The 16034-nt window shown below is 49.1% G+C and overlaps 1 protein-coding gene across 1 annotated transcript in view; it reads left to right on the top strand.

Moving 5' to 3' along the window:
- The window catches only part of tfr2 (transferrin receptor 2), a 157712-nt gene that overhangs the window by 69443 nt on the left and 72235 nt on the right, over nucleotides 1–16034 (top strand). The window contains 1 exon segment of the mRNA XM_085977382.1: nucleotides 10826–10937. Coding sequence (XP_085833508.1) covers nucleotides 10826–10937 — 112 coding nt within the window.

Here is a 16034-nt window from a genome sequence, read left to right as displayed (position 1 = left end):
TGTAACACACCCTCATATACCCCACACCCCTCACTGTAACACTCTCTGATATACCCCACACCACTCACTGTAACACTCTCTGATATACCCCACACCCCTCACTGTAACACCCTCTGATATACCCCACATACGTCAATGTAACACTCTCTCATATACTCCTCACCCCTCACTGTAACATTCTCTGATCTACCCCACAACCCTCACTGTAACACTCTGATATATCCCACACCCCTCACTGTAACACTCTCTCATATTCTCCACACCCCTCACTGTAACACTCTGACATACCCCACACCCCTCACTGTAACATTCTCTGATATACTCCACACCCCTCACTGTAACACACTCTGATATACCCCACATCCCTCACTGTAACACTCTCTGATATACCCCACACCCCTCACTGTAAGACTCTCTGATATACACCACACCCCTCAATGTAACACTCTCTGATATACCCCACACCCCTCACTCTAACACGCTCTGATATACCCACACCCCTCACTGTAACACTCTCTGATATAACCCACACCCCTCATTGTAACACTCTCTGATATACCCCACACCCCTCACTGTAACACTCCCTGATAAACCCCACACCCCTCACTGTAACACTCTCTGATATACCCCACACCCCTCACTGTAACACTCTCTGATATACCCCACACCCCTCACTGTAACGCTCTCTGATATACCCCACACCCCTCACTGTAACACTCCCTGATATACCCCACACCCCTCACTGTAACACTCTCTGATATACCCCACACCCCTCACTGTAACACTCTCTCTGATATGCCGCATACCCCTCACTGTAACACTCTCTGATATACCCCACACCCCTCACTGTAACACTCTCTGAAGCACCCCACACCCCTCACTGAAACACTCTCTGATATACCCCAAACCCCTCACTGTAACACTCTCTGATATACCCTACACCACTCACTGTAACACACTCTGATATACCCCACACCCCTCACTGTAACACTCTCTGATATACCCCACACCCCTCACTGTAACACACTCTGATATACCCCACACCCCTCACTGTAACACACTTTGAAATACCCCACAGCCCTCACTGTAACACTCTGATATACCCCACACTCCCCGCTGTAACACTCTCTGATATACGCCACACCCCTCACTGTAGCACTCTCTGATATACACCACAGCCCTCACTGTAACACTCTCAGATATACCCCACACCCCTCACTGTAACACTCTCTAATATACCCCACACTGTAACACACTCTGATATAGCCCACACCCCTCACTGTAACACTCTCTGATATACACCACACCCCTCACTGCAACACACTTTGAAATACCCCACACCCCTCACTGTAACACACTCTGATATACCCCACACCCCTCACTGCAACACACTTTGAAATACCCCACACCCCTCACTGTAACACTCTGATATACCCCACACCCCTCACAGTAACACTCTCTGATATACCCCATACCACTCACTGTAACACTCTCTAATATACCCCACACTGTAACACTCTCTGATATACCCCACACCCCTCACTGTAACACTCTCTAATATACCCCACACTGTAACACTCTCTGATATACCCCACAACCCTCACTGCAACACTCTCTGATATACCCCACACCCCTCACTGTAACACTCTCTGATGTACCCCTCACCCCTCACTGTAACACTCTGATATACTCCACACCCCTCACTGTAACACACTGATACACCCCACACCCCTCACTGTAACACTCTCTGATATACCCCACACCCCTCACTGTAACACGCTGATATACCCCACACCCCTCACTGTAATACTCTCTGATATACCCCACACCACTCACTGTAACACTCTCTGATATACCCCACATCCCTCACTGTAACACACCCTGATATACCCCACACCCCTCACTGTAACACTCTGATATACCCCACACCCCTCACTGTAACACACCCTGATATACCCCACACCCCTCACTGTAACACACCCTGATATACCCCACACCCCTCACTGTATCACTCTCTGATATACCCCACACCCCTCACTGTAACACTCTCTGATATACCCCACACCCCTCACTGTAACACACCCTGAAATACCCCACACCCCTCACTGTTACACTCTGATATACCCCACACCCCTCACAGTAACACTCTCTGATATACCCCACACCCCTCACTGTAACACTCTCTGATATACACCACACTCCCCGCTGTAACACTCTGATATACCCCACACCCCTCACTGTAACACTCTCTGAAATACCCCATACCTCTCACTGCAACACTCTCTGATATACCCCACACCCCTCACTGTAACACACTCTGATATACCCCACACCCCTCATTGTCACACTCTCTGATATACCCCACACCCCTCACTGTAACACTCTCTGATATACCCCACACCCCTCACTGTAACACTCTCTGATATACCCCACACCCCTCACTGTAACACACTCTGATATACCCCACACCCCTCATTGTCACACTCTCTGATATACCCCACACCCCTCACTGTAACACTCTCTGATATACCCCACACCCCTCACTGTAACACGCTGATATACCCCACACCCCTCACTGTAACACACCCTGATATACCCCACACCCCTCACTGTAACACACTCTGGTATACTCCACACCCCTCACTGTAACACTCTGATATACCCCACACCCTTCACTGTAACACTCTGATATACCCCACACCCCTCACTGTAACACGCTGATATACCCCACACCCCTCACTGTAACACTCTCTGATATCCCCCACACCACTCACTGTAACACTCTCTGATATACCCCACACCCCTCACTGTAACACTCTCTGATAGACCCCACACCACTCACTGTAACACTCTCTGAAATACCCCACACCCCTCACTGTAACACACCCTGATATACCCCACATCCCTCACTGTAACACTCTGATATACCCCACACCCCTCACTGTAACACACCCTGATATACCCCACACCCCTCACTGTAACACACCCTGATATACCCCACACCCCTCACTGTAACACTCTGATATACCCCACACACCTCACTGTAACGCTCTCTGATATACCCCACACCCCTCACTGTAACAATCTCTGATATGCCCCACACCCCTCACTGTAACACTCTCTGATATACCCCACACCCCTCACTGTAACACACTCTGATATACCCCGCACCCCTCACTGTCACACTCTCTGATACACCCCACACCCCTCACTGTAACACACTCTGATATACCCCACACCCCTCACTGTAACACACTTTGAAATACCCCACACCCCTCACTGTAACACTCTGATATACCCCACACCCCTAACAGTAACACTCTCTGATATACCCCACACCCCTCACTGTAACACTCTCTGATATACCCCACACTCCCCGCTGTAACACTCTCTGATATACACGACACCCCTCACTGTAACACTCTCTGATATACCCCACAGCCCTCACTGTAACACTCTCAGATATACCCCACACCCCTCACTGAAACACTCTCTCATATACACCACACCCCTCACTGTAACACTCTCTGATATACCCCACACCCCTCACTGTAACACACTCTGATATACCCCACACCCCTCACTGTAACACACTCTGATATACCCCACACCCCTCACTGTAACACTCTCTGATATACCCCCCACCCCTCACTGTAACACTCTCTGATATACCCCACACCCCTCACTGTAACACTCTCTGATATACCCCACACCCCTCCCTGTAACACTCTGATACACCCCACACCCCTCACTGTAACACTCTCTGATATACCCCACACCCCTCACTGTAACACTCTCTGATATACCACACACCCCTCACTGTAACACTCTCTGATATACCCCACACCCCTCACTGTAACACTCTCTGATATACCACACACCCCTCACTGTAACACTCTCTGATATACCCCACACCCCTCACTGTAACACTCTCTGATATACCCCACACACCTCACTGTAACACTCTCTGATATACCCTACACCCCTCACTGTAACACACTCTGATATACCCCACACCCCTCACTGTAACACTCTCTGATATACCCCACACCCCTCACTGTAGCAGTCTCTGATATACCCCACACCCCTCACTGTAACACTCTCTGATATACCCTACACCCCTCACTGTAACACTCTGATATACTCCACACCCCTCACTGTAACACACTCTGATATACCCCACACCACTCACTGTAACACTCTCTGATATACCCCACACCCCTCACTGTAGCAGTCTCTGATATACCCCCCACCCCTCACTGTAACACTCTCTGATATACCCCACACCCCTCACTGTAACACTCTCTGATATACCACACACCCCTCACTGTAACACTCTCTGATATACCCCACACCCCTCACTGTAACACTCTCTGATATACCCCACACCACTCACTGTAACACTCTCTGATATACCCCACACACCTCACTGTAACGCTCTCTGATATACCCCACACCCCTCACTGTAACACACTCTGATATACCCCGCACCCCTCACTGTCACACTCTCTGATACACCCCACACCCCTCACTGTAACACACTCTGATATACCCCACACCCCTCACTGCAACACTCTGATATACACCACACCCCTCACTGTAAGACATTCTGATATACCCCACACCCCTCATTGTAACACTCCCTGATATACCCCACACCCCTCACTGTAACACACTCTGATATACCCCACACCCCTCACTGTCACACTCTCTGATATACCCCACACCCCTCACTGTAACACTCTCTGATATACCCCACACCCCTCACTGTAACACTATCTGATATACACCACACCCCTCACTGTAGCACTCTCTAATATACCCCACACCCCTCACTGTAACACTCTCTGATATACCCCACACCCCTCACTGTAACACTCTCTGATATACCCCACACCCCCTCACTGTAACACGCTGATATACCCCACACCCCTCACTGTAACACACTCTGATATACCCCACACCACTCACTGTAACACTCTCTGATATACCCCACACCCCTCACTGTAACACTCTCTGATATACCCCACACCACTCACTGTAACACTCTCTGAAATACCCCACACCCCTCACTGTAACACACCCTGATATACCCCACACCCCTCACTGTAACACTCTGATATACCCCACACCCCTCACTGTAACACACCCTGATATACCCCACACCCCTCACTGTAACACACCCTGATATATCCCACACCCCTCACTGTCACACTCTGATATACCCCACACACTTCACTGTAACGCTCTCTGATATACCCCACACCCCTCACTGTAACAATCTCTGATTTACCCCACACCCCTCACTGTAACACTCTCTGATATACCCCACACCCCTCACTGTAACACACTTTGAAATACCCCACACCCCTCACTGTAACACTCTGATATCCCCCACACACCTAACAGTAACACTCTCTGATATACCCCACACCCCTCACTGTAACACTCTCTGATGTACCCCACACTCCCCGTTGTAACACTCTCTGATATACACGACACCCCTCACTGTAACACTCTCTGATATACCCCACAGCCCTCACTGTAACATTCTCAGATATACCCCACACCCCTCACTGAAACACTCTCTAATATACCCCACACTGTAACACTCTCTGATATACTCCACACCCCTCACTGTAACACATTCTGATATACCCCACACCCCTCACTGTAACACTCTCTGATGTACTTCACCACCCCTCACTGTAACACTCTCTGATATACCCCACACCACTCACTGTAACACTGATAAAACCCACACCACTCACTGTAACACTCTCTGATATACCCCACACCCCTCACTGTAACACACCCTGATATACCCCACACCCCTCACTGTAACACTCTGATATACCCCACACCCCTCACTGTATCACTCTCTGATATACCCCACACCCCTCACTGTGACACTCTCTGATATACCCCACACCCCTCACTGTAACACTCTCTCATATACTCCACACCCCTCACTGTAACACACCCTGATATACCCCACACCCCTCACTGTAACACTCTCTCATATACTCCACACCCCTCACTGTAACACTCTCTGATATACCCCACACTCCCCGCTGTAACACTCTCTGATATACACGACACCCCTCACTGTAACACTCTCTGATATACCCCACAGCCCTCACTGTAACACTCTCAGATATACCCCACACCCCTCACTGAAACACTCTCTAATATACCCCACACTGTAACACTCTCTGATATACCCCACACCCTCACTGTAACTCTCTGATATACCCCACACCACTCACTGTATCACTCTCTGATATACCCCACACTGTAACACACCGTCATATACCCCACACCCCTCACTGTAACACCCTCTGATCTACCCCACACCCCTCATTGTAACACTCTCTCATATTCTCCACACCCCTCACTGTAACACTCTCTGATATACCCCACACCCCTCACTGTAACATTCTCTGATATACCCCACACCCCTCACTGTAACACTCTGATATACCCCACACCCTCACTGTAACTCTCTGATATACCCCACACCACTCACTGTATCACTCTCTGATATACCCCACACCCCACACTGTAACACACCGTGATATACCCCACACCCCTCACTGTAACACCCTCTGATATACCCCACATACCTCACTGTAACACTCTCTCATATTCTCCACACCCCTCACTGTAACACTCTCTGATATACCCCACACCCCTCACTGTAACATTCTCTGATATACCCCACACCCCTCACTGTAACACACTCTGATATACCCCACACCCCTCACTGTAACACACCGTGATATACCCCACACCCCTCACTGTAACACTCTGGTATACCACACACCCCTCACTGTAACACTCTGATATACCCCACACCCCTCACTGTAACACTCTGATATACCGCACACCCCTCACTGTAACACTCTCTGATATAACCCACACCCCTCACTGTAACTCTCGCTGATATACCCCACACCCCTCACTGTAACACTCTCTGATATACCCCACACCCCTCACTGTAACACTCTCTGATATACCCCACACCCCTCACTGTAACACTCTCTGATGCACCCCACACCCCTCACTGAAACACTCTCTGATATACCCCACACCTCTCACTGTAACACACTTTGAAATACCCCACACCCCTCACAGTAACACTCTCTGATATACCCCACACCCCTCACTGTAACACTCTCTGATATACCCCACACTCCCCGCTGTAACACTCACTGATATACACCACACCCCTCACTGTAGCACTCTCTGATATACCCCACAGCCCTCACTGTAACACTCTCAGATATACCCCACACCCCTCACTGTAACACTCTCTAATATACCCCACACTGTAACACTCTCTGATATACCCCACACCCCTCACTGTAACACTCTCTGATATACTTCACCACCCCTCACTGTAACACTCTCTGATATACCCCACACCCCTCACTGTAACACTCTGATATACCCCACACCCCTCACTGTAACACTCTCTGATATACCCCACACCCCTCACTGTAACACTCTCTGATATACCCCACACCCCTCACTGTAACACTCTCTGATATACCCCACACCCCTCACTGTAACACTCTGATATACACCACACCCTCACTGTAACACTCCCTGATATACCCCACACCCCTCACTGTAACACACTCTGATATACCCCACACCCCTCACTGTAACACTCTGATATACCCCACACCCCTCACTGTAACACTCTCTGATATACCCCTCACTGTAACACTCTCTGATATACCCCACACCCGTCACTGTAACACTCCCTGATCTACCCCACACCCCTCACTGTAACACTCTCTGATACACCCCACACCCCTCACTGTAACACTCTCTGATATACCCCACACCCCTCCCTGTAACACTCTCTGATATACCCCACACCCCTCACTGTAACACTCTCTGATATACCCCACACCCCTCACTGTAATACTCTCTGATATACCCCACACCCCTCACTGTAACACTCCCTGATCTACCCCACACCCCTCACTGTAACACTCTGATATACCCCACACCCCTCACTGTAACACTCTCTGATATACCCCACACCCCTCACTGTAACACTCTCTGATATACACCACACCCCTCACTGTAACACTATCTGATATACCCCACACCCCTCACTGTAACACTCTCTGATATACCCCACACCCCTCACTGTAACACTCTCTCTTGTGTCGTGCACTTCGTCTCTTTCACAGTTTTTCTCCTGTAACTTTTGCCATTTCTGTGACTCTGCCTCGCTTCTTCCTTATGGCACTGCGCCTCCCTCTGCTGGCTGCGGCCAATACTACAACGGCCTCTTGCAGAGTGATGCTGAGAAAGGGGCCGCGCGGACTCCCTCTGTGCTTTAAGGGTGGGGTTTTTGTTTGCGTCAAACATATTTATTTAAATATGATAGCACCTGTTGTCAATTACATAATAAATCCATTACATTCAATAGCCGCAATAAAACAAAGCCTTTTGAACAGCTTTAGGGTTAACAATATAGATGCAGTGATAAATTTTACAGATAAATCAATAACAGTAACAGTACAGGTACCCTTAATGAAGAAACAATTTCATGCCAGTCCTATTGGCAATCTAGTGACTCCTCGTTTTTACTTGATATTATCTAACCATGTAATATCATAGTCCTTATACACGGTCTTCAGCTTTTCCACGGAAAAAGGAACCATCTTTAAGGGTGGGTGTTGCGGGTGCGGGGGGTGTTGTGGGTGGGGGGGCTGCTGGGGCTCCCTCCGAGAGGACGCTCCGCATTTCACTCAGTGAGGCTTGTGGAATGGCAGCTCGCCAGGAAGTGACACGGGAGTCTGCTCCACACACCCGGCAAAACTCAGCGCCGAGCTGCATGACCCAGAACATTGCCCTGTTTCGGTCACTGAGACGCAAGGCGGGACATTCAACCCTGGGAGGCGGCGCAGACAGGAACCGCGAGTCTGATCCGCAGGCTCCGGGGGTCGGCGGGGGTCTGAGTTGTGGGGAACGACTGGAAAGACATTTCAATTTGGAAGGGAGGCGTTTGAGGGATGATCTTATCGAGGGGGAACAGGATAAATAGGAGAATGCGAAAGGGTAAATCGGGAATATTACTTTCGATGAAACACGGGAACAGGGATTCAATCGAGTTAAAAGTAAATTTAGGACGGATATCGGGAAGTTCCTCGCACAGAGAGGAATCGACACTTGGAATGGACTCCAGGTTAGAGCAGGGGAGGAGGAGGCCCCGGGACCCTTTCACCAACCCAAGGCTGCAGTGGGGAGGGTGGGTGTAGGGTCCTTCTGCGCGGATGAATTAAGATGGGCCGAATGGCCTCCCTCATCCCTAATTACCCGACTCGCTGGGAGGGTTTGCTCATGTGGCTGCTTCCCAGAAAGACCGAGATCTCTGGAGCGCTAGCAAATATTGGAGTAGATAACTCCGGACCTTGTCCCAGATCAGCAGAGGCCCGTCCTGAAAGTGGGCCCGGGCAAGGAAATAACTAAATCTGCGGATGCACCTAAGTGGACTTACATAGAATTTACACCAAATTACATAAAATTTACATAGCATTACCTAGAATTTCTATAGAATTTACATATAACGAGACACAAGTTACATGCAATTTGCATATACTTACCATATAATTTGCATTGATTTCGCATATAATTTGCATATAGCTCGCATGTAATTACATCACACTTTACAGCACAGAAACAGGCCATTCGGCCCAACTGGTCTGTGCCGGTGTTTATGCTCCACACGAGCCTCCTCCCACCTCTACTTCATCTCACCCCATCAACATCTCCTTCTATTCCTTTCTCCCTCATGTACTTATCTAGCTTCCCCTTAAATGCATCTCTGCTTGACTTATGAGGAGAGGTTGAGTAGGTTGGGACTCTACTCATTGGAGTTCAGAAGAATGAGAGGCGATCTTGTCGAAACATATAAGATTGTGAGGGGGCTTGATCGGGTGGATGCGGTGAGGATGTTTCCACTGATGGGTGAGACTAGAACTAGGGGGCATAATCTTAGAGTAAGGGGCTGCCCTTTCAAAACTGAGATGAGGAGAAACTTCTTCACTCAGAGGGTAGTAAATCTATGGAATTTGCTACCTCAGAGAGCTGTGGAAGCTGCAACATTAAATAAATTTAAAATGGAGATAGACAGTTTCCTAGCAGATAAGGGAATTAGGGGTTACGGGGAGAGGGCAGGGAAGTGGACGTGAGTCTAGGTTCGGATCAGCCATGATCCTATTGAATGGCGGAGCAGGCCCGAGGGGCCGTATGGCCTACTCCTGCTCCTACTTCTTATGTTCTTATGCTATTTGCTTCAACCACTCCCTGTGGTAGCGAGTTCCACCACTCTCTGGGTAAAGAAGTTTCTCCTGAATTCCCTGTTGGATTTATTAGCGACCATCTTATATTGATGGCCCCTAGTTTTGGTCTCCCCGCACAAGTGGAAACATTTTCTCTGCGTCGACCCTATCGAAACCCTTGTTAATTTTGAAGACCTCTATCCGGTCACCCCTCTAGAGAAAAGAGCCCCCAGCCTGTTCAGTCTTCCCTGATAGTTAGAACCTCTCAGTTCTGGTGTCATCCTTGTGAATCTTGTTTGTCATCTCTCCAAGTGCCTCTAGATCTTTTCAATGATTTGGAGACCAGAACTGCTCGCAGTGGCCTAAGTGGGAATGGGAGTCTAACGGCCACGCCTGGTTCGCGATGGTTCTGCGGGTGGGTACGAGTGCAGGGGGCTCTCCCAGTTTAATTTCGCATGGATGGTCTGCGACAACATGTCATAAACTGGCCGCTTGTTTACCCAACCCTCCCCTCCTAGATCGTCTCCCAACTACCTGTGGGTGACAGATTCGAACGGGGAGCGCCATGACGAGATTCCGCTGGAGGATGAGGAGGTATACTTCGCGTACAGTCCAAAGGGAAATGTCACGGTAGGTGTCATTGTACGCGGCTTGGACGTGACCGGGATAGCGTTGCGCGGGTGGGCTTTGACCTTAACCTCTGCAACCTGGGTTCAAATGCCGATCAGGTTGAGGAGATGAACTTTCATTTTCTATCTAACCCGTGCTGTACCTGCCCTGGGAGTGTTTGATGGGACGGTGCAAAGGCAGCTTTACTCTGTATCTAACCCGTGCTGTACCTGCCCTGGGAGTGTTTGATGGGACAGTGTAGAGGGAGCTTTACTCTGTATCTAACCCGTGCTGTACCTGCCCTGGGAGTGTTTGATGGGACAGTGTAGAGGGAGCTTTACTCTGTATCTAACCCGTGCTGTACCTGCCCTGGGAGTGTTTGATGGGACGGTGCAAAGGCAGCTTTACTCTGTATCTAACCCGTGCTGTACCTGCCCTGGGAGTGTTTGATGGGACAGTGTAGAGGGAGCTTTACTCTGTATCTAACCTGTGCTGTACCTGCCCTGGGAGTGTTTGATGGGACAGTGTAGAGGGAGCTTTACTCTGTATCTAACCCGTGCTGTACCTGCCCTGGGAGTGTTTGATGGGACAGTGTAGAGGGAGCTTTACTCTGTATCTAACCCGTGCTCTATCTGCCCTGGGAGTGTTTGATGGGACAGTGTAGAGGGAGCTTTACTCAGTATGTAACCCGCGATGTACCTGCCCTGGGAGTGTTTGATGGGACAGTGTAGAGGGAGCTTTACTCTGTATCTAACCTGTGCTGTATGTGCCCTGGGAGTGTCTGATGGCACAGTGTAGAGGGAGCTTTACTCTGTATCTAACCCGCGCTGTACCTGCCCTGGGAGTGTTTGATGGGACAGTGTAGAGGGAGCTTTACTCTGTATCTAACCCGTGCTCTATCTGCCCTGGGAGTGTTTGATGGGACAGTGTAGAGGGAGCTTTACTCTGTATCTAACCTGTGCTGTATCTGCCCCGGGAGTGTTTGATGGGACAGTGTAGAGGGAGCTTTGCTCTGTATCTAACCCGTGCTGTATGTGCCCTGGGAGTGTTTGATGGGACAGTGTAGAGGGAGCTTTACTCTGTATCTAACCCGTGCTGTATGTGCCCTGGGAGTGTTTGATGGGACAGTGTAGAGGGAGCTTTACTCTGTATCTAACCCGTGCTGTACCTGCCCTGGGAGTGTTTGATGGGACAGTGTAGAGGGAGCTTTACTCTGTATCTAACCTGTGCTGTATGTGCCCTGGGAGTGTTTGATGGCACAGCGTAGAGGGAGCTTTACTCTGTATCTAACCCGCGCTGTACCTGCCCTGGGAGTGTTTGATGGGACAGTGTAGAGGGAGCTTTACTCTGTATCTAACCCATGCTGTACTTGCCCTGGGAGTGTTTGATGGGACAGTGCAGAGGGAGCTTTACTCTGTATCTAACACGTGCTGTATGTGCCCTGGGAGTGTTTGATGGGACAGTGTAGAGGGAGCTTTACTCTGTATCTAACCCGTGCTGTACCTGCCCTGGGAGTGTTTGATGGGACAGTGTAGAGGGAGCTTTACTCTGTATCTAACCTGTGCTGTATGTGCCCTGGGAGTGTTTGATGGCACAGCGTAGAGGGAGCTTTACTCTGTATCTAACCCGTGCTGTACCTGCCCTGGGAGTGTTTGATGGGACAGTGTAGAGGGAGCTTTACTCTGTATCTAACCCGTGCTGTACCTGCCCTGGGAGTGTTTGATGGGACAGTGTAGAGGGAGCTTTACTCTGTATCTAACCCACGCTGTACCTGCCCTGGGAGTGTTTGATGGGACAGTGCAGAGGGAGCTTTACTCTGTATCTAACACGTGCTGTATGTGCCCTGGGAGTGTTTGATGGGACAGTGTAGAGGGAGCTTTACTCTGTATCTAACCCATGCTGTACTTGCCCTGGGAGTGTTTGATGGGACAGTGCAGAGGGAGCTTTACTCTGTATCTAACACGTGCTGTATGTGCCCTGGGAGTGTTTGATGGGACAGTGTAGAGGGAGCTTTACTCTGTATCTAACCTGCGCTGTACCTGCCCTGGGAGTGTTTGATGGGACAGTGTAGAGGGAGCTTTACTCTCTATCTAACCCGTGCTGTACTTGTCCTGGGAGTGTTTGATGGGACAGTGCAGAGGGAGCTTTACTCTGTATCTAACCCGTGCTGTACCTGCCCTGGGAGTGTTTAATGGGACAGTGTAGAGGGAGCTTTACTCTGTATCTAAACCGTGCAGTACCTACCCTGGGAGTGTTTGATGAGACAGTGTAGAGGGAGCTTTACTCTCTCTATCTAACCTGTGCTGTACCTGCCTTGGGCGTGTTTGATGGGACACTCTAGAGGGAGCTTTACTCTGTATCTAATCCATGCTGTACCTGCCCTGGAAGTGTTTGATGGGACAGTGTAGAGGGAGCTTTACTCTGTATCTAACCCATGCTGTACCTGCCCTGGAAGTGTTTGATGGGACAGTGCAGAGGGCGCTTTACTCTGTATCTAACCCGTGCTGTACCTGCCCTGGGAGTGTTTAATGGGACAGTGTAGAGGGAGCTTTACTCTGTATCTAAACCGTGCTGTACCTACCCTGGGAGTGTTTGATGAGACAGTGTAGAGGAAGCTTTACTCTCTATCTAACCTGTGCTGTACCTGCCCTGGGCGTGTTTGATGGGACAGTGTCGAGGGAGCTTTACTCTGTATCTAACCCATGCTGTACCTGCCCTGGGAGTGATTGATGGGACAGTGTAGAGGGAGCTTTACTCTGTGTCTAACTTGTGCTGTACCTGCCCTGGGAGTGTTTGATGGGACAGTGTAGAGGGAGCTTTACTCTGTATCTAACCCATGCTGTACCTGCCCTGGGAGTGTTTGATGGGACAGTGTAGAGGGAGCTTTACTCTGTGTCTAACCTGTAATATCCTTTTCATTCGGACAAACAGTAAAACATTTGAATGATAATCTGCTGTGATATCCGAGTGGTAAGGTCAGAAACTGGGTTAAGCCAGACTTCAGGAACCAATACCCAACTTTTTAATTAACGATTGAGCAGAGAACATTGCTATTACAGGCTGCAGCAAACACACTCTATTTCTTACTGTGCGATCACAAGATGGAGGATTAACCTCTGAGTCATACCCAGAATGCAATGCCACTACCTTAATAAGTGGTGTGCCAGGACATTACCTTAAACTGGTAAATATGATCCCTTAATATTTATCTCCATTTGGTGGATAACTTAAGCATTACATCCCAGATTGCTATATCCCCCCACCTCTTATGTTTACAATAATTTCTTAACAACATTCTTAAAAAGTCCATAACGAAACTCCTTTAACGATAGTCCATATTGAACGAATCTAGCAGGTCGTGATCAATCTCTCTGGCGGCTTGTGAGACCTTGGTGAATGTCTTACAGTCAAGTCCCTGCTTGGTTGTGTTAGAGCCACCTGCTGCTCCTGAGCAGTACTCAGAGTATCTGACTCTGCGACGATGGTTTCCTCTTGCCGAAGGGGTCCAGGTATAACTGTCTCTGTTCGTGGTGTTGGTACCACCAATGCATTTGGATAACTGGGGGCCAACTTGTCCTCCAACATTTCCTCTGGAACCTCCAGTTCGATTTCCCTTTGTCTGGTCAGTATCTGACCCACCTGACCAGTTCCCACCATGACCGTATATGAACCTGGACCGGTCATTGAGTCTATGATGCCAGGAATCCATTTTGGACCATAACTGAAATTCCTGGTATGGACCGCATCTCCTTCTCCAAAACTGCGGCTCTTTGTCCTTCTGTCATGGTTCTCCTTTTGTTTGATTTGTCGGTTTTCCACCTTCCTTTTTAGATTGGGTGAACCAGGTCAAGAGTGGAGCGTAGTCGACGTCCTAACAACAACTCAGCAGGAGAGAGTCCTGTGGTAGATTGAGGTGTTATTCTGTAACTGAACAGAACTCGTGACACTTTTGCTGCCAAACTCCCTTCCGCACTTTTTTTTCATCATCTCCTTAAATGTTTGTACGGCTCTCTCCGCAAGTCCATTTGAAGACGGATGATACGGAGCTGAAGTCATGTGCACTATGCCATTGTTTCTCATGAACTCTTTTGTTTCTGTACTCACAAAACACGTGGCATTGTCACTTACTACGATCTCCGGTATCACTTGATTACTAAAACTCCTACGCAGGCAGTCTATAGTAACAGTAGATGAAGCAGAATTTACAGGATACACCTCCATCCATTTGGAATGTGCATCAATGATTATGAGGAACATCTTTCCCATAAATGGACCCGCATAATCTACATGTAATCTTCTCCATGGTTTATCCGGCCACTCCCAGGGGTGGAGTGGAGCCGCTGCTGGTGCCTTCCTGTGTACTTGACAAGTGCTGCATGTCTTGACTAGATTTTCTATCTCCTCATCTAGCTTTGGCCACCACAAATAACTCCTTGCCAAGGCTTTCATGCGCGAAACTCCAGGATGACACTGATGTAGTTGCACTAGGATAGACTGTCGTGCTGGCTGTGGAATAATCACTCGAGCTCCCCACAACACGCAACCATCCTGCACACTCAGCTCTGTCTTCCTGACACTGTAAGGTATGAAATCAGTCCCTTCCGGATGTTGTGGCCAACCCCTCATTACATATTCTCGGACTCTAGGCAGTACTGGATCTTTACCTGTCCATGTCCTTACTTGTTCTGCGGTCACAATTGCCGTGTCCGTATCCTCCAACATCAAAACTCTGCCCTCTGGAGCTGCACAGATAGGTGTGCCTGGCAGTGGAAGACGGCTCAAGGCATCTGCGTTCCCATGGTACTTGCCCGCCTTGTAAACGATGACATACTCATATGCCCTTAATGGCACTGCCCACCTCTGGATCCGGAGTGACACCATCTGTGGTACTGCTTTCATTTCATTGAAAAGAGAGAGAAGAGGTTTATGATCGGTGCATATGGTGAATTTCCTGCCATATATGTACTTGTGAAACCTCTGTAACCCAAACATTACTGCTAATCCCTCTTTATCTAACTGGGAATAGTTTTTTTCCGCTGGGGTCAGAGTTCGAGACATAAACCCTGTCGGTCTTTCTGTTCCATCTTCCAAGCTGTGTGAAAGAACTGCCCCCACCCC

The sequence above is a fragment of the Somniosus microcephalus genome, unplaced genomic scaffold (genome assembly GCF_052327205.1).
Source record: "Somniosus microcephalus isolate GS21.2 unplaced genomic scaffold, FLI_Smic_1.0 unresolved_chr4, whole genome shotgun sequence".
Taxonomy (NCBI): Eukaryota; Metazoa; Chordata; class Chondrichthyes; order Squaliformes; family Somniosidae; genus Somniosus; species Somniosus microcephalus.
The sequence above is the reverse complement of the archived record's forward strand: the minus strand, read 5'-3'. Positions and strand labels throughout refer to the sequence as shown.